A 26,433-nucleotide genomic window follows, 5' to 3' on the forward strand; every position below is an offset into this window, starting at 1 on the left:
ATATTTATTTAGATAACCTCGACTCTCTTGTCCGAATTTATTTTGTTTAATGTATATACAATTCCTATTTTTGTTCTTAACCATATTTATCCGGTTACGAACCCACTATTAGGTTCAGTTCTTGTCAGGATTATATCTCTTACAGTGTGATTTGTTTACATATGGGAACACCGAATATACAGGTGAGTACTTTCAATAGAATCGACAGCGTCCTTAACTATTGCAAGGGGTATAAGTTATTGGTTATTCGTGAGATATGAAGATGGGGGTAAAAATGAAAGAAACAGGAGAACTGGGATGAGAATAAACAAAAGCTAGAAATACATGCTCCTCATCATTGAGTACTGAAATGAGCGGTCTGAGGGCTAGTTACCGCCAATATATTTCTTTCAAAACTTAGTTTGAGAGTATCTGGAGGGTCATTGCCAAGCTTAGACAAGCATATAGTATGGTGCTTGATATTTGCTCCCATTGCCCCATAAATAGGCTTGAATTGTCTTGTATCGTTGCTGTTTATAAACAGAAAAGGAGAAAGAAGAACTCAAGGATTAGCTAAATAAGAACCAATTATTGAAATGTAAACCCATCAGTTATGAGGATGGGCCTGGACGGGGACTTGTTGTCGACTTCTTGTTGACGAGACCAGCAAAGAAGTTCGCAAGGGCCTGGTTCTGCATCTTGTCGTCGCCTGCTCCACTTCCTGGGGAAATAGTGGGGGTTTGGGGCAAGGTATCTTTGCGTGCTGGGGTTCGGTTAGCTTCTCGTTCCTGTGATACTAGTTAGTGGAGTTTTCGGCAAATCAACAGGCAACAGGCCCGCAGGATGACTGAGCGTGTGAACAAAGGATAAATGGACAATGGACAGGGACAAGGAATGGAGCAAGCTGCAAAAAAAAAAAAAAAAAAAAAAAAAAAAAAAAAAAAAAACCCAATCGGAACATATCTCTCATCTATTTCTTCTTTACCTTTAACTTTCTTAACATATCATCCGCGTCTACCTGAATGCCTCCCATATTGAACTGAACAGGCCCAATATGCTCATTAACACGAGACGGCTCATCCAGTGGGATATTATTCTCGTGATCTTTGAGCAAACTTCCCTTGCGCAGTTGATTATCGCGCTGCGCATCCTCAGCTTTGAGCTTTTCGAGGACCTCGAGCTGGTCAGCTAAAAATGATTGCATATCCCTTGTTTCCACTTCAATCGCCGTGTCTCCACCAGTCTGCGTATTCCGCGTCACGGAGATGTCCCGCTTAGGGTCCCGGATGGTTTGTTCGTAAATAAGCGTGGCACTACTGCCGTCTTCCATCTCATCTTCCTCTGGCTTGTGGTTACTGTTTCCTTCATCTGGATTGCCATCGGTCTCGGATATTCCGCGGAATTGTTTTGGTTTATCTTGGATCTCCATAGACCAACTTGTTCCAACCCCTTCTATATCAAATCCCTCTCTTATTATTCGGATTTTGCCCCAGGAATCCCAGTTTGAAGGGACTAATATCTTATCTCTGTCTATGACATTATGCTTTAGGGACTGTTTCTTGAGTAATGAGTGGATTCCCAGCGAAGAGTGGATTAGACTCTGTAACGAGTTGGCCAGGAATGGAGTCGTGTAAATGAGTGAAGCACCGTCTGGAAGGAAGTGGGATGGTCAGCATAAGGAGCGTAGTGAGAGTCCATAAACCACGTACGTTTCAGCAAGATAGTTCTCATGAATTGTAGTATAAAATCAAATTCCTCTTCATGCCAGCCATGCTCTTTCTCCAGTTTTTCGATTTTCTCCGCCTAACATCGAGACGATAGAGTCAGCAAAGACATATAATCCTGAATTGGCTAATGAGAGATTTCACGTACTCTTTGACAGACCACACACATGGGGATCCCTAAACCTTCATCCCATTCTCCCGGGCCAAGGGGTATTGCAACCGGTCCCCCAGAGTTTGTCATCCCCGCACCCGCTGAAGATGTCGGATCGCCCCCTCTCTTATGGTCTCGCCATTCCGTCATAACTTCTTCCATAACCACCTTAGTTTCGTCATCAAGTGATATCAGAACAGATCGCAATAGTCGAACCCATTCTCGGAGCTGTCGAACCCACGTCCAAGGATTTTCCCAATCCAACAGGATTACTATCAGCGTCTCTGGTACAGTTTTCGGAGTGAGGAGCGGTTTGAGAAGTGGTGCAAAGGTCGAAGAGGGTTCAGAGAGGAGATAGATCGAAACTCGGGCGAGAATGTCTATGACCAAGTGTTAGTAAAGTATCCTATCAAATTGGGAGAGGAAAGACACGGATTGACCCCTAAAAATACCTTCTTGGTCGGCATCTAACACATCCTGATACGTATACCCGACCGCAAACTGATTTGTAATTAGAGGTGCTCTCCCTTTCCGCCGCTCAGATGGCACCCTAGGATCGGATTCGTCTGATGATAACGTCTCCAGAAACTCTCTCTGGCAATCGGGCGTACCTCCTAATGTTCAAACAGAGTCAGAAAAATAAAGAAACCGTTGGTAGAGTATATGCCTCTCGATATCCATTGATCCAATCACGGCTGATATATTTCGGATACCTAAAACAACGAACCAACAATAGGGGACGGGGGAGAGAATACAAACCCAGAACCAGGAGATTCTTTTCCGGCAATCGCTTCCCGCTTGCTGCTCCATCCAACATGGAAGACCATATGTTCTTCTTTACGCCATCTTTGCTTGTTGGCCGACTCCCCTGACTCTGGAAAGATGACCGTTGTCCAACTCCCACCATATTGCCCTCACCATGCCACTACTGCACAGACACGAAAGACAAGCAGAGAAGATAGAAATCTGCTACACTCTAAAAAGCCATAAAAAACTGCGTTGGATCGAAAAACTATACGCTGTGAGACTTTCTCCGACGGAGCCAGCGCGTAAGGGAAGAAGAGCTTTTGGGTGACGGCGGAAGCGAATGGGTAGGAGAGATGAAACAGTTAAATAGACCGATGGATTTTCGATGTGGGCATAAATATCCTTCTCTCCTAACTGGTGGAAGATAGCATATGTAGGCTGCAAATTCGCAAGTGGTATATATATCACCTTAATGGGTATTTTGTTCCTAGTGCAAATAAATAAACAGCTGAAAGTTCAATTTCCCCCTGGTTCAACACTGTTGCTGATGTCACGCGTTTTTGGTTCGCCGCAACACTTCCAACATCTTCAACGCCAAACCGCAACTCAAGTGAAATCAACCCGATATTTATTGCAACATTTACAACCCTACTCTGCACAATTATCTTCTACGAAGCAGAAGGCGGAGGTGGCTAGAAGACCGGTAACTGTCTAAAATAAATACAGAAAAGCCCTCTTTATTCAATCGCAATGAACGCAATCCGCCAGGTCCAAGCCCTGAACAAAAAAGAGCTTGAAAACGTCGTGTAAGTTATTTATGTGGACTCTTTATTCCCTTTTTGTATCATTCACATACGAGATTTACCCCAGGCTAACATCAATATTTCTTTTTAACAAAAACAAGACCTCCAGAAGCTTCCTGGCATGCAGACTATCGCGACACGGCATACATCTACATCGGGTCTCTCCCCTACGATCTCAGCGAAGGTGACATCCTAACCATTTTCTCGCAATACGGCGAACCGGTGCATCTCAATCTAGTGCGCGACAAAGAAACGGGAAAGAGCAAAGGGTTCGCATTCTTGAAGTATGAGGACCAACGAAGTACAGATCTGGCCGTGGATAATTTGGGTGGAGCAACGATTTTGGGCAGAATGATACGAGTCGACCACGTCAGATATAAAAGAAAGGAGGAAGAGGGGCTGGAGGATAATGTGGCCGCTTTGGCATCTGCTGAGACTGGGGAGGAGAAATCGAGAGGTGATGACGGTGAAGCGGGAAGGCGAAGAAGGGCTATGAAGCGCGGTGAAAGTAATACTGACACGGAGGATCGGAGGATACGTCAAAGGCCATTATTGAAGGAGGAGGAGGAGCTACATAAACTTATAGAAGAACATGATGAAGAAGATCCAATGAAGGAATATCTAATACAGGAGAAAAAGGAGGAAGTTGCTAGGGCGTTGGAGCGTTCGAGTCTGCGAAAGAAGCATACAGAAGATAGTTATGACAAAGGGGAGAAACATCGCCATCCACCTCATCATCGTCATCACCACCATCACCACCGGAGACGTCGTGAGGATCGGTCGTATTCGCCGGAAAGGGAAAGGCGGTCTTCAAGGCGTGAGAGATCCAGGTCTCGATCACTTTCAAAGGATCGAAGACGCCACCGAGACACAAGAGATCGTGATTGATATAATATGATATTTCCTTTTCTGTGATAACCTGCTAGAAGAAAGGATGTTCATTCGCTGCCTGCCGTTGGAGGCCCGCAAGACCAGCAAAGAGGCCATTATTGGTTGGAAATAATTGTGTGTCAGTACAGTTACCCCGACAGAAAACCCTCCCCCCTCATTTTTGAAACACATCCATTCGTGCAAGACATCGGGAGGATGCTATTAATGGCACTGGTGCTATTTGATTTAGTCTGTGTTGGAAACGGAGTATCAACATATACATCCATCCCCATGAAGAAAAGGTCTATACAATCATCCAGTTTCCACCAGCATGTGTAACCAGGTCCCACCCAATTTCTTTCCTAAAGGGGGGTTGGGTTGAGTGGACTATGATTAGTCGGTTGAGAAATCCAGAAATGGGATATCCATCCACATTTCAACCACCTCCAAGATACCTCTTCCAGCCCTCTCTCATGCAATACCTCTTCCCGTCATCCCTCTGTCCAATGATGAATTTTTCCCACCTCCCCTCTTTCCCAGCACTTATTACTAAAAGCGTCGTTTCACTAGTCCACCCAATAACCCCCTTGGATGGCCGTCCAAGTGAAGAACCTAGTGGAGGGAGGTATGCAGAACCAAGAGGACCCTCGTCGCCAATCTCAAAATGGGCACTCGCAAATGAATAAATGTCAGAAAATACCCGAGGGAGTAGAGGGAGTTTCCCCAGTATGCCCCATTTCTGGTTTGTTTTTTCGCCCGGGGGAGTAGCGCTGCGAGCATACGGGAGGTCAAATATATGCAAGGTGGATTTATCAGAAGTAAGAGCTAGAAGAGTATTCGAGGGAGATATTGCTAAGGAGAATATTTCTGCCTGATCTACGCCTCTTCTGAGCTCGGCCATCTTTGCGCAATTTGTTGTGGCGAATACTCGAATCAGCGTTCCCTGTGCTTTATAGTTTAGTTTGCTTTCTTCCCTTTCCTCTCTCTCCCAGACTCAAGAATCTACATCACGGTTACTCTACTCACCGTCTTCCCCGCAGTTGCCAAGACCTCACCATTCGGACTGAGTTCAATAGCTCTCAGGGGCGAGCAGTGGGCTGGAATGATACTGACGTTGCCCGTCTCGAGTTCGACCAGTTGGACCTGCCCGGGCGATCTACCGGGAAAAGCTAGTAATTTAGAGCCCAGGCAAACAAGGCCGTGGGGGTTATCTGCCGTCTCGAAAACAGATAACTTCTTGGGGGGTGTTGAGAAGGCGAAGATATGTATGCTGTTGTGTAATGCGACGACGATGCGGGACTTGGAGAGCCGGACGCGCAGGACGGAGGTGCGGAATTCGAGTGTAATGACTGCTCGTTGCTTCGCGTCGTCCCAGATAATCAACTTTGCAGCAATAAGAAAATGGGTTAATATTAAGAGTATTCGCAATAGAGCATATGTCGGAGGTTTCGTGCGCCGGTGCCAAGGGCGGAGCTTTATGTTTGAATCTTTTCCGTTGATATGAAAAGGAAAAATGGACTAGAGATACGCACTTTATTCTGAGGGAATTTGGGCTTGCGACCTCCGCCGACCAGAGCTAGGTAGTTGGATTGGCCCAGCATCTCCACCACCCCAATTCCTGCGTTGAAATCTACTTTAGATGATTGATTCGTCCCAATCAGACGAATGTATGTTAGTAACACAGGTAGATATACAGTAAGTAATACAGGAGACAGGGCAAGAAAGGAAAATGCAGTTCCATGCCATCTGAAGATCCCGATCTAGCCAGTCGTGCAACGCATGATGGGAGATAGAATGTGAGCTATGCATATGTTGATATGTCATATGTATAAATAAATCTCACCTCTTGATACTTTTAGTTCACATGGCTCCGAATTGAAGACTGTCCAAGCTGTTAGTCCACAGAAATACATAATGATAAAGGTATAACTATATGTAGGAGAATAGGACCCACCACAGAAGCCGGAGTCCAGTCCGACGGCGAAGGAAGAGCAGTCCGAGTTAAAAGCGGCGGAATGTGACACCGGTCCCGTCGAGGTGTCTATCACCTGTCTGGTATTCATTTTCCGAGAGAAGAAGAAGGGGGGCGAGGAGTATGCTATCGACCACTGGTAAAGTGAAGCCGGGCGGTGGTCATGGTAGGATATTATAATCTCCAGATAGAGCCGAGGATTGGTATGAGGTGAAATAGTCGAGGGTTTGCTACGCGATATGCATGTTCCTTTAGTACGGAGTAGTAGGTAGAATAATATATAGTCGAAGAGTGCAAGAAGATTCGTGAAGGCCGTATTTTGGTTTTATATACTACAAGTTATTTGGAGTATATATATATATATATATATATATATATATCTGCTCGTTATTATATGCGATGATTGACGCTGTCAACTGTACAGGCTATTTTAACTGCTGCAACTTAACTTGGGAGTTAGGCATGGATAGCTTGACCTCACGTGAAATAAATTATGTCATCACTTGATCACTAAGTTTGCCACTTATCTCCGCTCAGCAAATTACCTGCTGAGCTTCAAGGCAAGGAAAACTTCTTCAAGCATCCGAACATATAAAATCAGACATATTAAAAGCATTGAACACTGCTGTAAAAATCTATATATCTCATTTTACTTCTATTATTAATTATGTAATTAATTTATATATATAAACTTATAATTAAATTATTAAAAATAATCTTATTATTATAATAATTAATATAATAAAATAGATTATATTATAAATTATAATTATTAAAATATATTAAATTTAATATAATACTACTTTAAAAAATATTATTATATTATATATATTATTTTTTATTTTTCACTTCTAAATAAATATAAATTTTAATATTAATTATAATAATATAAAATTTTTAAATTTATATTATAATTTAATAATTTTAAATATAAAAAAATTAAAATAGTTTATATAATAATTAAAATTAAAATATAACTATTTTAAAATCTATATAAAAAGAATTAAAGATTTTATAAATTTTAAAAAAATATTTTATTAATCAATTATATATATTTTTTCTTTTTAATATATTAAACTAGAAAAAAAGTTTCTAATTAACTTTATAAAGAAAATAAAAATTATATTTAAAAAATAAATTTTAAACTTAAGTAAAATTTTTATTTAAAGTATATAATTAATAAATATTAAATTTATATATGATTTTATTTTTAAATTTTTAAATTTTTATTAATTTTATAAAATTTTATAATTGTATATATTAATTTATAATTATATATTAAATTTATATATTAATTAAATTATAACTTAATTAAATAAATATTATAGACTTTAATTATATATATTTAAAATAATAATAAAAATAATAATTAAATTATTTTTTAAAAACTTTATTTAGTTATTTTATATAGTATACTATATAAAAAATAATAAAAATTTTAAATAATTTATTAAAAATTAAATATTAATATATTATATAAATTTAATAAATAAAAATTTTATTTTTAATTTAATATATTTATTTTTATTATCTTCTAAAATAAATTTTTAATATAATATTTATTTAAAAAGTTATTAAAAAATTAAAAAATATATCTATAGTTTATAATATTTTATAAATTATTTTATATAATTAATTAATTAATAAAATTAATTATATTATAATTTATTAATAATTAAAAAAATTAAGTTTAAATAAAAATATTAAAATTTATTTTTTTAATTTATATCTATAAAAAATAACTTTTTTAAATTTTAAAAATATAATTTAAATATTTTTTATATTAATAAAAAATTAAATATTAAATTTTTTAAAAAAACTTAATTATTTAATTTAATAATTTTATAATCTTTTTAATAAAACTTAATATAATATATAAATAGAAAATATATAAAATATAATTAAATATTAAAATAATAATTAATTAAAAAAATTAATTTATATAAAAGTTTTAAAAAATAAAAATTAAATTTTAATTATATAAATTATTAATAATTTTTTAAATAAATATTTTTATATTATTTAATTTAAAATTAAAAAATATTAAATTAAATTTATATTAAATTAAAAAATAAATAAATTTTAAATAAATTAATAATTAATTAATTTAAAAATAATTTTAAAACTATATCTATAATTAAAATTTTTAAATTATTATTTTTAAATAATTATAAAAGTTATGTAAATACTATATATATAGTTTTTCTATTAATATTAATTTTATATATTATTATTAAATTTATCTATATTTATATTTATATAATTTTTATTATTAAACTTTTATTAAAGAGTTAAATTATTTAAATTTAATTTAATAATAAAATTAAAATTTATTTGAATTTATTTAAAGATATATTTAAAGATTTTAAATTAAATAAAAATATAAAATAAATAAAAAATAACTAAATTAATATTTTAAAATTTTACTAAGATATTAAACTTCTTACATACAAATGAATCTCATTGAATCTAAGATGATAAACTTTCTACTTTGCTATTTCTTGGAACTTTCAATATATTTAAATGTATAATAATTGGAATTTGATGAAATATTCACCTAAAGTTAAAGGGTCTTTTTATACAAAGTTAGTAAAATTACTGAAGATTTGAATACTCAGCAGAGAGCTCAAAAAGCTACGATTCATAGGCCTTCTAGTCAATTAAAGAGCTTTCAAAGTTCAAAAATTAGAAAGAGAATTCAACATAATTCTAATAGAAAATTTGCTGATGTTGAAAATATTAAAAAACTCCTGATGAAGCTACTGCTTTGGAGGTCAGGAATCAGACTATAAAGCCAGAAATACAAGTCAAAAGGACTGCAGCAGCAGTAATAGAAGTAAAAGTCTACAAGCATGTATGATAGAATGGCAGGCTTATTAGAATTCATGGAATTGTTGAGCTTCTTGATGAAGTAGTCAAGTTTGAGAAGGCGGCTACTAGAGGAGGATGGTGAGAACCTCAGGTTCCATCTTAGCATGAAACATAAAGCCCCTGCACGTCCATTTTATGTTGTAATTCATTATTGGTGGTAAAATTTAAAGATTTCTTGAATAGTTTTATCGGGTGGGGAAGTGGTTCAACTCGGTCATCGCTTACGTCAACTAACTAATAATTTCAATAGTTACGTTAATCAAATATAGACTGGCGTTGTTTTTAATCAAGGTTATTTACAGTATCCAAAATACAGTAATCAGCCACTTTACCGACTGTGTCCTGCGGCTGCTCCCCAAGATTTATTGGGTTTTATCGAAAGGTCGAAAAAGCGGATTCCTGAGATCTCAGGGGCCCAGGAAAGGAACGTCAATATGAATATAATATGGATACTGGAGGAGAATGGCTTATATGTCCTCTCCTCTTATTTGAATTAGGCGGTCTCAGATAACCGTACAGAGTGTGAAGGAGGATGCAAGGAGGTATCTTCGCTGCGAGAAACAGTGGGGAGGTACCTAGGCGACTGGAAAACTCACGTATGTTATCCGAAGATCAATATCACGTGATAACAGAATATTGCTCTATGATTGGCCAGTATGGGCGTGAAAAAGGGGGCCGAGCATCAAAGTTCCAACCTTACCAGACAATACGGGCTAACAAAGCCGAATGCCCACCAGAAACGGTAAAATCAATACAAACCACCCCTGAACCGGTGCTTGTGCAGGAATGGTACGGTACCAATACCACTCGCTTCATGTGCTGTGACACCAATTGCCCCCTAATATGTTGAAGAGTTATTCTGCCCCGAGTAACCAACCTTCGACGACATCAACCCTTTTCTCCAGTGACATCTGTGACATTTGTGACATCTGTGTTGCAATCACTGCCACACAACCCCCTCATCTCTCTCTCTAACTCTCACCCACATACTCTCTCTCCCTTGGCTATCTCTGTCTCTACTACGTGCTCGTCTTCTCATTGCGCCTCTCTTCTTCTGATCGTCGCCAGAGAACTGTTTGCTGACCCTCTCCCAACTTGTTCCTCCTGTTACACCGCCCCCTTCACAATCATCCAGCAATCTAATCCACCATGTCTGCTGCTGTCAATGCCGTATGTCCCTTCTCTTCAAATTTCACCTGCTCAGAAGTTTTTATATCTTTTGTGGCCTACATCTTCTTGTTTGGCTTGCTTGTTTACTCCCACTGTCGTCACCATGCTTCGATCTGACAGACGTTATGACCAGATCAAGATTCGCCGAAAGAAAAATGTTAAGAAAGGTATCCAATTCTGTCTGATGGTCTGTGGTGCCAGCGGAACAGGTACGTTTACATTTCACTTGTTCATTTCTCGAGAAATGTTTCGTGTTTTACGGTCGTCTTGGTTTTGCTGACTGTCATACTTGGTTCGTGCCCAGGTCGGACCACTTTTGTCAACACACTCTGCGGAAAGAAAGTCCTCCAAGGGAAAGATGCGGATGATGCCCAAAATGCCCATCTAGAAGAAGGAGTCCGTATCAAACCAATTACTGTTGGTTAGTGGTGATGGAAAATCCAACCCCGGAAGAACAATGGCAAATTGGACCCTCGAAAACTAATATATATATATATTTATATATAATAGAACTCGAACTGGACGAGGAGGGTACCCGCATTTCACTAACCATTGTTGATACCCCGGGATTCGGTGACCAAATCGACAATGAACAAAGGTGTGCAAAGCACTTCAACCTAGCCCCTAATTGGATGGCATGGACTGACCAATCCACCCTTACTTATAGTTTCTCAGAGATCGTTGGATATCTCGAGCGTCAATATGATGATATTCTGGCTGAAGAATCTAGGATCAAGCGTAACCCACGATTCCGTGACAATCGTGTCCACGCTCTATTGTACTTCATCACCCCGACTGGCCATGGCCTGCGAGAACTCGATATTGAATTGATGAAACGCCTTTCACCACGTGTCAACGTCATCCCTGTCATTGGCAAGGCCGACTCCCTAACACCTGCTGAACTAGCTGAATCAAAGAAACTTGTCATGGAGGATATCGAGCACTACCGCATTCCGGTGTACAATTTCCCCTATGATATTGAAGAGGATGACGAGGATACCGTCGAGGAGAACGCTGAGCTGAGAGGATTAATGCCATTTGCCATAGTGGGCTCAGAGGATGTTCTGGAAATCGGCGGCCGCAAAGTCCGGGCGAGGCAGTACCCATGGGGTGTAGTTGAGGTCGATAACCCCCGCCACTCCGACTTCTTGGCTATTCGCAGTGCTCTCCTGCACAGCCATCTTGCAGACTTGAAAGAAATCACACATGACTTCCTCTACGAGAACTATCGTACCGAGAAACTTAGCAAGAGCGTGGAGGGTGGTGCTTCTACGTACGTTTTGTTTCCCCTACATCTCTTGCTTCACTAATAAATATATCACTTTACTAATTAACCAAATCAGTAACCACGATTCATCCATGAACCCCGAAGATCTCGCTTCTCAATCCGTCCGCCTGAAGGAAGAGCAGCTCCGTCGCGAGGAGGAGAAACTCCGCGAGATCGAGATCAAAGTGCAACGCGAGATTGAACTTAAGCGACAAGAGCTTCTTGCTCGTGAGAGCCAGTTGAAGGAGATTGAGGCTCGGATCGAGCGCGAACACAACAGCCACCTCCACCACCAGGACGAGTTGAATGGCGAGGTTAACGCGTAAATCGGACCAAATAGATTTTTGCTTAACAGTCAAAGCCAGCCAAAAAGCTTCACTCTTTGTTGGTTTTTGGCTGGCTGACTGGCTGGCTGGCGGTTTGATACAGACGAGAAAGCAAACTACCCTCTAGCTATAGTGATGAAACTGCAGAGGAACGAGGTCAAAAGCAAAAACTTTCAATTACGGACAAGTGGAATAGTCAATATGGGAGAAGTATGAAACCAATTTCTTTATGGAGTTCCTTGTGGTCTTTTGGTTTCGAGATGTTCTTTATATCACTGCACCACACCCTTCATTTCAACAAAGCCTTCTTTCTGTTGAAACTACTTGAACCCAGCATTTTTATACCCTCCGACTAAAAAAAACAAAAAAAAAAAAAAAAAAAAAAAAAAAAAAAAAGTGCAAAAGAGAGATGAAAGCTCTCGTCTAGCAGATATCACACATGCACTCGTTCTTCTCGTCTTGACTTTGCTGCTTCCTTGGTTCTTGCTGGCGCTTGTGTCTCTCCGTGTGTTTCCCGTTTCCTTTCCCTTTTCCTCTTCGTATCTTCCCTTCTCGTGCTGTCTTTTTTACAAAGATTTTTTTTTATCCTGGCCCACCGCTTCTCCTCCCCAATCTAACTATTTTATTTCCCTTTGTCTCGTTCTCACAACAGTTACTGAATGACTATTCCCATATTAGCTTTTCTCTCTTCTCCTTTTGGTGCGTCTGTGTGTGGTTCTTTTCATTTTTACCTTCCTCTTTTTTTTCCATGTTTTTTTTTTCTTTCGCTTTCTTTGGGCTTTCTGCGTTCTGTCAGATTTTCTTATTTGCCTTTTAACTCTACCGACCTGGAAAAAGAAAAAGGCGGGAATGGAAAAAAAGGGGTGGGGCGAAGAAGGCGGTTGGTTTGGTGAGCGAGCGAAATAGCTAAGTTAGCACGTTTTAATATTCGAATTGTATTTGCCGGTTTGTGGTTTTCTCCTTCTTACTCCTTCATCCTCTATATCTAGCGTTGCCTCTTATTCTATTTATTTTACTGTATTACACGCTTCCAACTCTTTACATTTCTCCCAAGCATCCATCTCATTGCGTCTACTCTCATCTCCTGGATATCCTTGGGTTAGATCATTCTTTTGTAATACTTTTATTCCTCACACGCCCTAAATACCTAGGCACCCAGCGCAGGCCTCTTCGAGCAAAACTCCTCTTGTTCATTCCTTTCCCTCTCTCTTTTCCTCGTTTTTGCTTTACCCTATCGCTTATCTTCCTATCTATCTCCTTCGATACTAGATAATTCCCGTTCCCTCCAGAACTAGTCGGTCAACAACTCTTTCGTTTTGCCGATTTCTTCTTCCTTCCCCCCCCCCCCCCCTTTTTTTTTTTTTGTTTACTTTATATAATAATACCCCAACCAATATCAAAAAGCTATTCTCAAATACCAACGATTGGTCAAACCCTCCCTCGCTCTCGAGTAGTCAAAAAATTTCAAGCTCACACTCCGAGGCCAAAAAGAGGTTAACATCTCACTGCTGGGAGGGAGTGCTACATCCTCTTTCTGTCCTCCATCTACCAAGCACCTCCTCCTTTGAGGCTCTGCATAAGTGTCGAACCTATGCGATCACTGTATGTGTGTCGTTGTAGTCACAGGTGAAGCGCCCCACAACACTCCACTGGACCTAGGTGGTCATCGATGATGGTAGCGATGGTAATAAACGTCATATCTTAACGGCTACCTACCCATATTCACCTGGGAACGCAATAGAAGTATGGATCCAGAGTCACCACATGGCTCAGTCCATCGGAAGAGAAAAGTAAATTCGTCCAGGTCTGCATTTGAGAAGGATAGGTTTAGGTGTACTGACTACGTATTCTAAATCTCGTGAAAGGTCATATACGGATCGTGTCACCGTGGAATAATTTTACAGTAATCTGGCTTCAGTTGCCTAAACCTAGGTGTCTACCCTATCATACCAGTTCATCCATGTAGCCAAACTGCTATTGGTACACCCTCCGTGTAGCTACAGTGTTTCTTCAAGATGTAGTTGAAAGGACGACTAGCAAGGCGCGTAGGTGTGTTGTGTCAGAACTATATGATGGGTTCTTTGCAGACACAGCTTCTATAAATGGGGAAGCCAGAATGATAAGTGTGATTGCGCAACGCTCTCTCAATATCTTAGGTAAATACGGAGTAATAGTGATGGGGCGATAATACGACAGAGTGTCGTTAAGGGAATGGAATATTTGAGATAGGTATCCCATATAAATACCGTCCCAGGCAGGTGAATTTCAAAAGAATATTTCTGTAGAAATCGGTAGGGGTGAATTATCCTCGGATGAACAAATCAATCTTGAAGAGAAAAGGAAGCAAAATCATATCAATTAATCAATCAATTAAACACTCAATTCAGCTCTTCTCAATAATAGTTTCTTGACTTAAAGCTGCAAGTCTTTCAAACGAGAATATAAAATATAAAATATAAAATATAAAATATAAAATATAAATGAAAAATATAAATAAATAAATAAATAAATAAATAAATAAATAAATAGAAAAACATGGGAAATTACATGTGCTCATTTACGGACATGAATTGTACACAAATAAGTTCTTAAAACGATGGGAAAAATGGGTGAAGAGGTGAATTGAGAAACGGGGTCTGCGGCAGAAAATCAGAAAAGAAATAGAAAAACTCAAAAAATCTGAAAGTTATATAGGTTTGAAGAGCAAAACAAGGTGGTAGCAGTGAAGATGGCAGGAAAAAAAATCAAGGACAAATTTAGAACAAAAAACTAGAGCAAAATAAACAAGATGGGTGAGGAAGATGATTTGAAGAAGTTATCAAAGTTTCAAGGAGGAGAGAAGGAAGAGAAAAAAAATGAAGATTGAAAGAAGAAAAGAAAGAGGAAAAGAAGCTGAAAACCAATGACAGGGGGGTATTCTCGGCAAAGTGTGAGAGTGGGAGTGAGAGAGACATCGCTATATGTAGGTAGCGGAGTAGTTTAAAGGCAGAGAATATGAGAGGAAAGCCCTATCAAATGAAATAGGGGTTAGGAATAAGAAAAAGAAAAAGAAAGAAGAAAAAGAAAAGATTTCATGGGGGAGAGAAGATATCATGAACCAAGCAAATTTCTCTCTTGTTATAAGGGAGAAAATGGGAAAGATGTTGTCGAAGTCGAAGCACACACACAAAGACACACGAAGACACATGAGCACACGTCTGCTGGAATTGGGAAAAAGTTAAGGGCAAGGGATGACTGAGATTTTCTTAAAGAAAAAAAAGAGACGAAGACGAAGAAAGATATTTAACAAAACGACCAAATTTTTTCCTTTCTTTTTTTCTTTTTTCTTTTCTTTTCTTTTCCCCTCTCTCTTCTAATTTTCTTTTCCCCAGTGTTTTCATACCAGCTTGTAGTTTATGAGGGTCTGTTCCAAAAATCTAAGCTAGCCACTACATCCTCTCCTGCTTCGTCTTCATATGCATAGATAATCTGATGAACGGTGGTTAGCTAAGTTCCCATATAGCGGTACTACATAAGATTAACAAGGGGTTTAAAAAATAACAAAACAGATATCACAACCATACCTCTCTCGTCGAAGAATGCAACATCCGAATATTCCGCCCCGTCATAACATGAATCAGCTCACTGCTCTCAATATGCCTAATTTCAATAAAGCTTGACTCAAACGCCAGAATATACGGATACGACAGCGCGAAGGCCATTGGGTTTCCTTCCCACGATATTCTCCAGTCCGGCTGGGCGCGCCAGCCATTGCGGTTCACGAAGAAGGAGAAGTCACTGTAGTTGAGTAAGAACTCTCCGTTCATGCGCTCGATATGGATTGGTTTCACGTTTTCTTTCCGCGCGACGAAGTCGAGGGAGGTATCGGCTTGGTCGAGGAGAGATTGTCGTTCAGTGGTTTCGAGGCTGACCACTTCGAAACCGCGGGAGCAGCCTACGCAGAGGGTTGCGCGGAGGAAGTGGACGGAGGAGGATTCGGCAGGGATGTAGAATTCCTGGCAGGGGTAGGGGAATAATATGTTAGTTATTGAAATGAATGCATCGAGGAGGAGAGGAGAAATAATAACAATAATAACAATAATAATAATCTCACCTTGAAGGGTTTAAAGGCATCCTGACCACTCTGGAACATCTTGCTCAACGGCTTCTTCTTCCCCTTCGCTAGATTCTCCACAGGTTCAAACACCTTGATCGTTGTCGACAATGCAGAAGTCTTGACAGAGCAGACAAGGTGACGCCCAAGCCCAATCCCCGATTTGAAGAAGTTGGTATGGCCCTGGATCTTCTTTGGTCTACGCACTAATGGATTCTGGTTTTCAGTTGTGTCCAGAGCTTCCATCGAATAGGAGCTTAGAGTTTTGTTGGATAGGACCAGGAGTAACTGATACTCTTCCAGGGCATCAATCTGGGTGACACCGGTTGCATCGAGGACACGCCTGGGTTTAGCAGACTTATCCTTTGGCCATCGTTCTGACAAGTATATGCCACTATCCGTGCCGTAGACCAGTTTTCGCCCACCATCTTCAATACGAAATTATCAGTTAACATGGGCTTCATTTTAACAACCAAAATAAATTCAAAACAACTTGTTATGCTTACCAATAGGCACCAAACAGTTAACCCTGTTGACAGAGGTGAAAAACTTTTCACAGAGAATAGTCTTGGAATAAAAATTGCTGTTCCTCTCTCTCAACTTCCTCTGTTGTTCCTCGACAAGCTCAATGAATTTCCTCCGCTGCGTTGCCGAAGTCGCATACAGCGTCTGATCGTAACCTCCCTTACCAAGATGGCGGAACGTAATTGGGAAACCGTCCTTGGAGGCAGGGACATTTGTAGCAGTTCTGGCACCGGGGATGAGGTTCGAAGAGGGGCGTTTGGGAATGCCTAGCCTGGGGATAACCTCTTCCATCTGAGTAATAACGAGGAGTTCGAGAGGGATAGGTTTTCTGTACACTCTGTATTCTTCTCGTTTGTTGACTGCCTTAATCCTAACCAGCAAAACAGCATGGTCAAATAGGTATGCAGTAACCTCAGCAGAGTCTGTCGGACCCTTCTTGAAAGCCATTTTGGTCAACATTACCCGGTTTTCCTCCGTGAGCTTCAGGTCAACATAGTCTCCTGGGGAAAATTTCAAGGCCATGTTTAGTTGTACAAGGTTGAAGTGATTTTCCGCCTTGCCACTCTCCGTGTTGACACGCGATAGGAAATCTCGAATGATGGCAATCGCTTTCGGAATATCCTTTTTGTCGGGATTGTCATCCGCAGTGTTCTTCACTACCTGTTCTAGCAGCAGTGGGTACCTCGCCAATCGAGTAGTTGGTTTGGTAAGGTAACCATTCAGCTCAAGTTTCCTAGATTCCTTTAGGCGTTCAGTCTCTTCAACAAACTTGGAAAATGCCGGATTCGAAGCTCGTTCCTTTTCAAACTCATATTTCCCGTACAACTGATTCGCACCGTATTTGATGAAGGGATCGAAGCGTGGCACGAATTGCAGGAAAATATCTCCGACGGTCTTTACTACGCTGGCCTCCTTTTGCCTTGCATTCAGAGCTTCTGACAGCCTAGAATTAACGGCAAGAACTTCCAAACAGTTCGAGAATACGGTTCGAATAAACTTTTCTCTGCGGTGTTCGGGGACGGGCGAAAGATTAGTATTGTTAGCAGACCGCAAGGGCCTCATCCAAAAGTCCCTCAAGTACTCTAGGTCCTTGACAAAGTCACGTTCAGTATACATGATCTCGAAGATGATCTCCTGTCGTTTCTTCTCCCGGTCGTCAATGCTATCAGCAACTTCTTTAGGAACCATGTTAATCCAAAGTTTCTGATCATCGTTGTCATCGTTGTCATGCAAGCTTCCCTTGGACGCCGATGACCTTAGACCTGGTTGAGGCTTAAGGTTCAACCGTGCCTGTTGCTCAAGGCGTCTTGGACAGGCAATGGAATAACACAGTTTATCTCTGGTACAGGTTGGCGAGTAGCACTCTGTGAGCAGGGTGAAAACACCGTTAACCTCAGACACTGGATCTTCTTCACCCATTGTTTCCTTAAACTGGTACAACTCTCCTGCAGCATCTCTTAGCCGATGGTCATATGTGACGTCGTGGAAGAACTTCTGAGCATCTAACGCACGCCCCAAAAGCAAGGCAAGGTTGCGATCAGTCGTTTTAATAATGTAGGATATTAAATCAACCGCTTCAGCACCCGTGAAAGCGTTAGTGTATGCTAGATCGTTCTTGAGCCGTTCTCCAACCGAGATCCTTTCTCTAAACACTGTAGCCACGCGGGAGAGCAAGGCGGGATAGACGAGAGGAGTTCTGCGGCTGTGGTGTGGAGTGGAGTGAGACAGAGACGGGAATTGGCTTTGCTGCTTAGGTGCAAAGCAGGCATTAGTCTGTAGACTACTAGTTCGATCTGGAGTGACGGTTGATGCCATTGAAAAGGTTCGAGAGTTTTGCGATGCTTCACTTGGGCGTCTTCCTCTAGCATGTGGATCCGGCACAGAGGCAATCGGGGGATGTTGCATGGGTTGCTCTAAGATAGGTTGCTCCGTAAGTGGCAGCTCTATCCGTTCTCTTTCCATACCCGACTCTCGACGTCTGCTCGGAACAATCCGGCCAGAATTGATTGTCTGGACATGGTTATGATTCGAATTATAGGAACTCATGGACATAGACCGTTCATTATCATGCCTCTCCGGGACGATCCGACCTTGTGGTGTCATGGACCCTGCATGATGGTATGGCTGCTGTCGGAACGCGTTTGCCGATGTATGGTTGAAGTTGCTTGGGGGAGGTTGTTGGTACATCGGCGGGCCACCCATTCTAGCCATGGAGCGGGACCTATACTGATCCGAGTTCAAAGCTGGGGGAGGGGAAGGGCGACCTGGGCCCTTGTTAGGATAAAGCGGTTGCATTGGGCCGGGTCTTGGATCCAGCCGCTGGGGTTGAGGATATTGAGGGCGACCAGGGTAAGGGCGAGGAAGATTTTGAGGCGGTGGTTGGGAATGGTAGGAGGGAACATTTGGGTGCCATTGCTGGGGGGGGTTCTGATAACTATTCCGGGGGGGAGGACCGTATCCGTTGGAGGATTGACGCGTGGGCAATGGCGCTTGGTGGGGAGGGCCGGCTCGAGGATGCATATAGGGTTCAGCATTATGGGAGGACATGGATTGTGTCCGATCCTGAGCGAATGTAGGAGTCTGCGAAGTCATTGTCTGCGAACGGCCCGAAGGGTTCCCTCCAAAAATCTCCGAGAAAGCGGCATCCCGCTGGAACGAGGATGAATGCCCATAGGGGTTTGGTCGGTAATTACGACCTTGCTGAGCACCTAAATCCGCCATGGCCCCAGTACCACTAGCCTTCTTCGTTTCAAAAAGAAGAAAAAGAAAAAGAAAAAAAGAAGAAAATAAAAGAAGAAGGACAGGGATACGGCAGGAGAAGGGAACTAGGACGAGACTGAGGAGGACAAGGCACACACGGAGAGTCCCGAGACGGAGTTTAACTAGGGGGAAGATCAGAGATCCAATATTGACGTGGACACGGGGAGAGGGGATAAAGGAGTCCTCCCAGAAGTCAGGACGAGGCAGAGACCGAAGACAAATATATACCTAGTTAAATATACTTATGTGCGTGTTATATGCGAAGTGGGAGGGGAGAAAGGGTAGGGGAACAGAGGTGGGACGCAACCACAGCAAAAAACCGAGAGGGTCATAGCCCACACACCCACATGGCTGGCAGGAACCGCAAAGTGAAAGAAAGAATGACAGAGCTCACAGAGCAATTAGGAATCCAAGACAGCGATGAGGGTGAGAAGGGTAGAGAGAAGAAGGGTAGAAGAGAGGATGGGAGGGAAGAAGAAGGGTATGTTGAGAGGAGGAAGAGGAAGAAAAGTGGTGAGTGATGGGATATGCGATGTCACCGGCCCCGACGGAGTGAGGTTGGAGTTGGCTGGAGGTTGGAGCTGACCAAAGGACAGGCGGGCCTTGGCACTGACCTTGGCACTTGAGCTGAGTAACAGTCAAGCCACACTACAGCCACAGTAGATTTATATAATATATATATACATGCAATTTGATAGAAAATTCAAATAATTATAGATTAAATATTTTTTATAATTTAAAATAATAATATAAAATTATTACTTATATTTATAATTAAAAATTATATTATTTATGATATTATAAATATATATAAATATTAATAATTATATAATATAAATTATATATAATTTTAATTAATATATTAAATTAATATAAAAAATAATTATTAATTAAAATATTATTGACTATATTATAAAACTATTATTAATATTATATATTTTCATAATTAATATAAAATATTTAATAATTAATTAAAAATATAAATTAAATATATATAAAAAATTAATTTTAATAATAATTTTTTTTATTTTTATTATTTATTATTTTTTATATTAAATTTTAAAATTAAATTTTATTTAATATTAATTAATATTTTTTAATAATTTTTGAAAAATAAAATATTAATTAATATATAGATATAAATTAATAGTTAAAATTTTAATTTTTCTCAGATATAAATAATCATATAAATCAGTTATTAATTTAATAAATAATATTCACAGTATCTGCTAGCAATATGAAAGATTATAGAGCAAAATTCAAAGCTACAAAAAATTATTCAAAAGAGTAATTAAATTAAACAATATATTATAGGGATTAACCGCCTTAAAACGAAAGTTTAAAGGGCGAAAGACTCATATATTGAGAACAGGAAAATGTCTTCTCTACGAGAACAGGAAATAAGTCTGAGAAGAGTTCAATGACGAGCAAGCTGTGATAACATTAAATGGCAGCTCTCTGATGAGGTGTTGGATGAAAAGGCAACAGGACGCGCTGCAGGAGGAACAGATGTTCCCAGCACCGAACTATCTTCTCTCAGAAACCCCTGACATGGCTGACATTTAGATCAGTGGAGGAAGACTTAAGGCGACAAGGATGCCGGTGTTGATGCTGTTCAGATGTGTCCCCGAGGCCGTGCCGGGGTAGGAGACCGAAGGCCCCCACCTCCGCCCACCCAGTCACCCGGCCCACACCGCCGACAGGAACAATACGCACAACGAGGTTTCCCCTGAGGAGTGGGATGATGCGCTCCGTGCTTCCGAGAAGCACATCCGCCACATGAAGAAGCAGCCTCCAGGGTGTTTTGAGTGTTTCGCGCATTCCAGGTCGGATCATCAGGTCACCAGCTCATTCATCACTATTCGCGGCCCGAGGGCCTGGGCAGGTATTTCCGGGATGATCATCTCCAGCATCTCAAGGACCGGGAGCCCACGAGGTGCAGCGGGTGCGAGATCAAACTGGAACACAAGGCGCACGTGCAGAGCCATGTTAAAAATGGTTTACTACGTGCATTACATAGGCCGCAAGGGAGGGAGGATCTGTGAGCGGTTGTATTGACTTGGATTTTTTTCTTTTTGTTCATGTATACTACTAAGATTTGCATATAAAATGGTTGGTTATGAAAGGTGGCTACAGATATCGGAAATGCTCTGCTCGGTAGAATACAATTATTATAGCCTCAGATATGGGGTATGAAACGCGACCGTTCTGTCTTGCTACAGCGGCAACGAATGTGGTTAGAATCTTCAGATGAGTTCCCATGATTCCTCGACGTCCTTCAAACTCAAAAGCTCAGTGCAACCAACACCTTAACGTGCAGTCTCTGAGATCACTCCATACTGCCTGGGACCTTTGTCCCATCCTTGGTCATCAGTGTCCCATAAACTTGGAAGTGTTCACATGAAAGTTGATTTCGGGAAATACCGTAGCACATATAGTCTAATATTCAAAGTCGGGCTTATCTGCTCCCAATAAACCCCCCTATATGTAGCATGTAAGGGACTACTCAACTAAGAAGACAAGGAAATTAAGATACAAATCAGGAGAAACACGTAGAAATGGCATACAAGCGTGAGAGATCAATGGAGATATAGAGAAGAATTAATGCCTATAGAGTGACGAGACGCTAAGCTCATGCAATGTAATTAAATAGGTTCAAAGAGGGATAGATATAGTAGGAGCTGCATTCTGCATATCCCGAACAGAGCCCCTAGGGGTTGTTAGTAAATGAATCCAAATCAATCAATAATTCAAGGTCACCGGCTCATCGGAGATCAACGGGTCCAAAAATAGTTGTAGGGATCGAAACAAGCTGTCAGGTTCGGCCATCAATCGAGTGCCCAGATAACGGGTAAAGCCCCAACGAAGCAAGAGGATAAATTAGCTCTGCCCAGCATAGCCACTAGGCTAATAAGGGGACGGATTAATAATAATCATCAGCGGAGTAATAATCCTCCTGTTGATGTTGTTCTCTCTCTAATAAGTGGCCTCTGATTGGCGATACGATCGGGGTCTGGGGTCAGTTGATTTGTCCAGTCTCTCTCACTCTTATAACAATGCAGGCATTGTTCTCTTGGTGGTGAGGATGATTATTATTATGTGGAGGGGTGGGGGATTCAAGCACATGATGACATGTTGTTACTCTATTGTTTTCAGTCAACAAAATGTTTTTATTCTGCTATCCTTGTGATTTTGAAATGAAGATTTGTTTTATTGATGTATATAAGCTCAGTATATGAGAGACAATTCACAAGAAGTATGAGATACAGCAACAACAGTGTCAGTTATGAAGAAGAGAGTTAACAGAGCAAGATATACACACAAGAGCCACAATCAATCAATGAAAAGTTACTAACTAATGATGTGGTGAGCAAGGCAATGTCACAAAATGATAGCACATTAAATACAGATTATTTTAATGACTAGTTATCACAAGCAGCAACAGAATTAGTGCAAATATTGGTAGATGACTTTGAGACTAAGAATGAAGTGACATATTACTTTTTCTTTTAGATTTTCATTGATTTCTAATGGCTCTTTTAATTTTTACTGATTTTGAAAGTTACATTTCTAGTAAGTCAAGTGGGTTTGACATCTCATTTATCCTCTTATATTCATGCCGCATGGCGTATAGTGCAGAGGCCTGCAATTGGAATGGGAAAAGACTATAAATAATAAGTAGTTTGACAATATGACCGTAGCTATCTAATATATATATATATATGGCCTAGTGTATGTCTATGAAATATTTCATTGACTATGTGATGCCTCCTATTCAAAAGTAGTCACATTGAGGTGTTGATTTCAAAATAGGTTGCAAAGACCTCTTATTCTTTTTGAGATGCCAAAATTTATATGTAAGATATCCATTCATAGCCGACATGGTTGAACACATGTAAAATGTAGTGCCCTATAAGTCTCCAGATTACCAACTTTCAAGTTCCCACTCTCCTCTTGATGATTTTCTTCCACATATTGACATTGGCGCCGTAAGCCGCTGTGGGAGTCGAAGCGGATGCCAAAACACTTCAACTCCTCACCTCTTCGCCTGAAGCATAAAAAAAATATGAGGAGGGAGAATCAAGCTGAAAATGCTATGAATAGTCTTGATGATGCTGTTAAGGATTTTTTATAAAAGAGGAGAAAGATGGTAGTGGAGACAGGAAGGAAAGCGAAAGTAAAGGAAAAACAAAGAGTATAGTAGCTAGTGAGATGGCAAGTAAGAAGGTTGGATGTGAAGATGTGTATATCTTACTCACGGGTCTTCAAATTCTTGTTGAAGATGAATGTCATACTTTTCCTTATCTGACACTTTGCGGTATGCCAGCAGCGGCCCGTCTTTCGCCCAGTAAAAAAGCATAATTGATATAAAATCATCGTCAGAATGCTTGAAAAATATGGGCTTGATCCTATCATAAAAGAAATTGTGGAGACCTGGAGGACTAGAAAGTGCCAATGTATACCAAAATGTGCCAGTATTCCAGGAGCGGCTCATGACCTTAGACAGTTGTGGCATGGTGTTTTTGACAACACTGTCCCGCATTTGTGTCTCTTCTTCAGCAGCTAGAATATTCATAAACTCTTTTCTAGCTTCATCATAATTGTCTGGGTCTACTTCATCCATCCGCTTGCCTGACAACCAGTATGGGGGTGCAATCATCTCAATTGGATGAGAGCAAGCCCACTCCAGATCAATTAGACATGTGATATGCCAGTCTTCATCAACCAAGATATTGCTCTGGTGAAGATCGGTAAAGTGGAAAATAAAAGGGCCGCGGCGGAGATCTCGCTGAAAAAAAATTGGAAATGTGGATCGCATGGCTGTCAGAGCAGCCATTTGAGAAATAGTATCACCAAGACTCTTTACTGCATTTGGCTGGTTTTTCAGGCGGCTATCATGAAATGCAAGGGTGTCCACGATGTAAGAGTCAGTCGTGGAGTAGGTATATTCTCGGGGTATGTGAGTCGGAATTTCATCATTCTCAAGTTCTGCAATCTCGACTGACAATGGTCGATTTGCCAAATGCAGAAACCCGTCATCATCAATAATAAAGGAGCCGATCTGGGGTAATGGTATTCGACTCATGCTTAGCAAGATGCGAGACAGATCACGAAAGAAGTTAGTACGCAGCTTGACATCATGCTGATTTTTCTCAAACCATGTGCTTGAGAGCATCCTCCCCTGCGTTTTTTCGATGTATTCAATTACCAGATAACCAGCACCAATCGCATTGTGGGCTCCTCCTTGATGACGGATGTAGTAGGAAGGAACTGGAAATCTCAACCACGAGAGCAATCGACGGCGGATGGACTGAAAACATCGGGATATGAAGGGTAGATGCTCGAGTCGCGTGAACTGGACCAGGTCAGATAGTCAACACTTGAATAGAATGTAGTGAGAGAACGTACAGTTTCGCCTGTAGACATGGCAAAACCATACATGTGCGGAATTGGTACATCTGGACAGTTTTCTTGTAGCCATGCATAGGTTCCAGCTTCACAACGGACTTTTTCATCACCATTTCCGGGTCGAAAGGCTTCCCCAATACGATATGGAAGAGGGAGTCGAAGAAGCACATGCCGGCTTCGTTGTTGTTTCTTCCGTTTCCGGGTCTCCTCTTCGATTGTGACTGGTACACAGACGTTGAAGCTTCCATGGAACCAGTCCTCAACTTCAGCCACGCGACACGAGTCGACTGATCTTACACCTAGTCCTAGATGATGAGCGACAACGGATTTAATCCAATCGCGGTTGTCATTTAGCTGATTGAAGAAGCGGGTTTGTTGGTCATAGTAGCCTAGTCGAAGCAGGATATTGACCTCGCGTCCCTTCGCGCTGGAGTACGTGATTTCCTCGCGAAGTAGACGGCGCGTTCTCGGCATGGTGAAATAACGAAGACTTCCAAATGTTAACTAACTAATCAATACATTGCTGGGTCTCGTGCAAGGATGATTCCGTCGTCCATTGACTACACATGGGACCGGACAGTTAAACAGTCAGTTCGACAAGATTGAGATGGAGGATTTAGTGCTGTATTTGAGAGGCCTAATAGGGGCAACCCATAGCGGTGGCTGGCTGCTGGCTGGTCAACGGAATAATGATATTCCACACCATGTGTCCGTCCCCTCTCCTATGCCTGCGTCCAGCTAGCTGCATCGTGTAGCCGAGACGCGTTTGTGCATCCTTGGTATAAATATCCTGGCCTTTGGATTTTATTAACTCAACCTTGTCGCTGAGGGCAATTATACGTTCTCCCTACAAAGCTATTCTCTGCTTCTCTTTCCTCCTATAAGGCTCAGCCTTTCCCCCCAAGCCTAGAATCATGAATTGATAAAAGTCTAACCCCCTTGTCATCGTGGAATGAGACAGTGATGACTTCCTTCATGGCAGAAGGATCTCTTGAGGAACGACGCGGCCGAGAGCCTCTGGAGTGCGAGTCAGATCTCAAATATTCGGAAATGGAGTTTTGTCACGGAACGCAATGAATTTGCGCTTCAGTGGCAACAGGCAGTTAACAGGAAGTCCATATCAGCATCTCCAAATCAGACAAGGTCTACAGCCTTTTCACCCGTTGCTCGATTGCCTTACTAGCAACCTCCACTGTATTGCCAAAGCAGCGTCAATTCTCGAACTTGTCAAGCCCAATTCCAGCATATCTCATGCCAACGGCAGCCGTAGGACGAAACATGTTGCGAGTGAATCTTGCGGTAGTGAAAGAGCCAATGAAAGGATTCGAACAAGTTATGCACGAAGATCAAGAGGATAGAGTCTTTGAGTTCAGAAGAAGAAGAATTGAGATCCTAGGGGTATGAGCAATCTCTTATATCCATCTCAGATGCTCATGGCCCTCTTGGGTTCGAGGCAGATCAAGATCGGATGAAGCGGTCAGTCCTCGCGATAAAAACCACCCAGACCGTCATGAGTCACAGAGGAAATCAAGGCAATGATTTCATGATCACACAAGAATGAAAGGTAACATAACAAAGGCCACTGGTGGATCCGAGGAGCATCATATGCATGAGCCGCAAGACAGCGGGGTTCTCAAACTTGATGCGGCTATAAACTTGTCTGTTGTTCAGAGAGCACCCATAATGTAGCAAATTCTGCCGGCGATCCCGGGGTGGTTGGTGTAAAAAACACCGGGAACGCATCGCACTAATTTTTGAAACATGTT

At 40.9% G+C, this 26,433-nt stretch overlaps 7 protein-coding genes across 7 annotated transcripts; 3 read left to right on the plus strand and 4 right to left on the minus strand.

Moving 5' to 3' along the window:
- Positions 1-590: 590 nt before the first annotated feature.
- Positions 591-2,761, minus strand: PAAG_04039 (hypothetical protein; the record flags this gene model as incomplete). Its single annotated transcript, XM_002793721.2, has 6 exons — positions 591-767; positions 965-1,629; positions 1,689-1,782; positions 1,852-2,234; positions 2,307-2,468; positions 2,614-2,761. The coding sequence occupies 6 exons, from the start codon at positions 2,759-2,761 to the stop codon at positions 591-593; spliced, it is 1,629 nt and encodes a 542-aa protein (XP_002793767.1).
- Positions 2,762-3,351: 590 nt separating this feature from the next.
- On the plus strand, positions 3,352-4,292 carry PAAG_04040 (RNA binding domain-containing protein; the record flags this gene model as incomplete). Its single annotated transcript, XM_002793722.2, has 2 exons — positions 3,352-3,407; positions 3,506-4,292. The coding sequence occupies 2 exons, from the start codon at positions 3,352-3,354 to the stop codon at positions 4,290-4,292; spliced, it is 843 nt and encodes a 280-aa protein (XP_002793768.1).
- Positions 4,293-4,710: 418 nt separating this feature from the next.
- PAAG_04041 (WD repeat domain phosphoinositide-interacting protein) lies at positions 4,711-6,337 on the minus strand (the record flags this gene model as incomplete). The annotated part of the gene is made up of 5 exons (XM_015845142.1): positions 4,711-5,217; positions 5,301-5,657; positions 5,807-5,907; positions 6,118-6,156; positions 6,229-6,337. The coding sequence occupies 5 exons, from the start codon at positions 6,335-6,337 to the stop codon at positions 4,711-4,713; spliced, it is 1,113 nt and encodes a 370-aa protein (XP_015699368.1).
- A 4,053-nt stretch (positions 6,338-10,390) lies between these two features.
- Positions 10,391-11,880, plus strand: PAAG_04042 (sporulation-regulated protein; the record flags this gene model as incomplete). Its single annotated transcript, XM_002793724.2, has 5 exons — positions 10,391-10,496; positions 10,592-10,708; positions 10,798-10,885; positions 10,955-11,560; positions 11,631-11,880. 5 exons carry the CDS (start codon positions 10,391-10,393, stop codon positions 11,878-11,880), a joined length of 1,167 nt encoding a protein of 388 aa, XP_002793770.2.
- Positions 11,881-15,431: 3,551 nt separating this feature from the next.
- Positions 15,432-19,219, minus strand: PAAG_11792 (hypothetical protein; the record flags this gene model as incomplete). The annotated part of the gene is made up of 3 exons (XM_015847375.1): positions 15,432-15,875; positions 15,974-16,401; positions 16,480-19,219. The coding sequence occupies 3 exons, from the start codon at positions 19,217-19,219 to the stop codon at positions 15,432-15,434; spliced, it is 3,612 nt and encodes a 1,203-aa protein (XP_015702967.1).
- A 386-nt stretch (positions 19,220-19,605) lies between these two features.
- On the plus strand, positions 19,606-19,779 carry PAAG_04044 (hypothetical protein; the record flags this gene model as incomplete). Its single annotated transcript, XM_002793726.2, has 1 exon — positions 19,606-19,779. One exon carries the CDS (start codon positions 19,606-19,608, stop codon positions 19,777-19,779), a length of 174 nt encoding a protein of 57 aa, XP_002793772.2.
- Positions 19,780-23,513: 3,734 nt separating this feature from the next.
- On the minus strand, positions 23,514-25,141 carry PAAG_04046 (hypothetical protein; the record flags this gene model as incomplete). Its single annotated transcript, XM_015845143.1, has 2 exons — positions 23,514-24,614; positions 24,668-25,141. The coding sequence occupies 2 exons, from the start codon at positions 25,139-25,141 to the stop codon at positions 23,514-23,516; spliced, it is 1,575 nt and encodes a 524-aa protein (XP_015699369.1).
- Between the last annotated feature and the right edge of the window lie 1,292 nt (positions 25,142-26,433).

Source organism: Paracoccidioides lutzii, assembly GCF_000150705.2.
Source record: "Paracoccidioides lutzii Pb01 unplaced genomic scaffold supercont2.10, whole genome shotgun sequence".
Taxonomy (NCBI): Eukaryota; Fungi; Ascomycota; class Eurotiomycetes; order Onygenales; family Ajellomycetaceae; genus Paracoccidioides; species Paracoccidioides lutzii.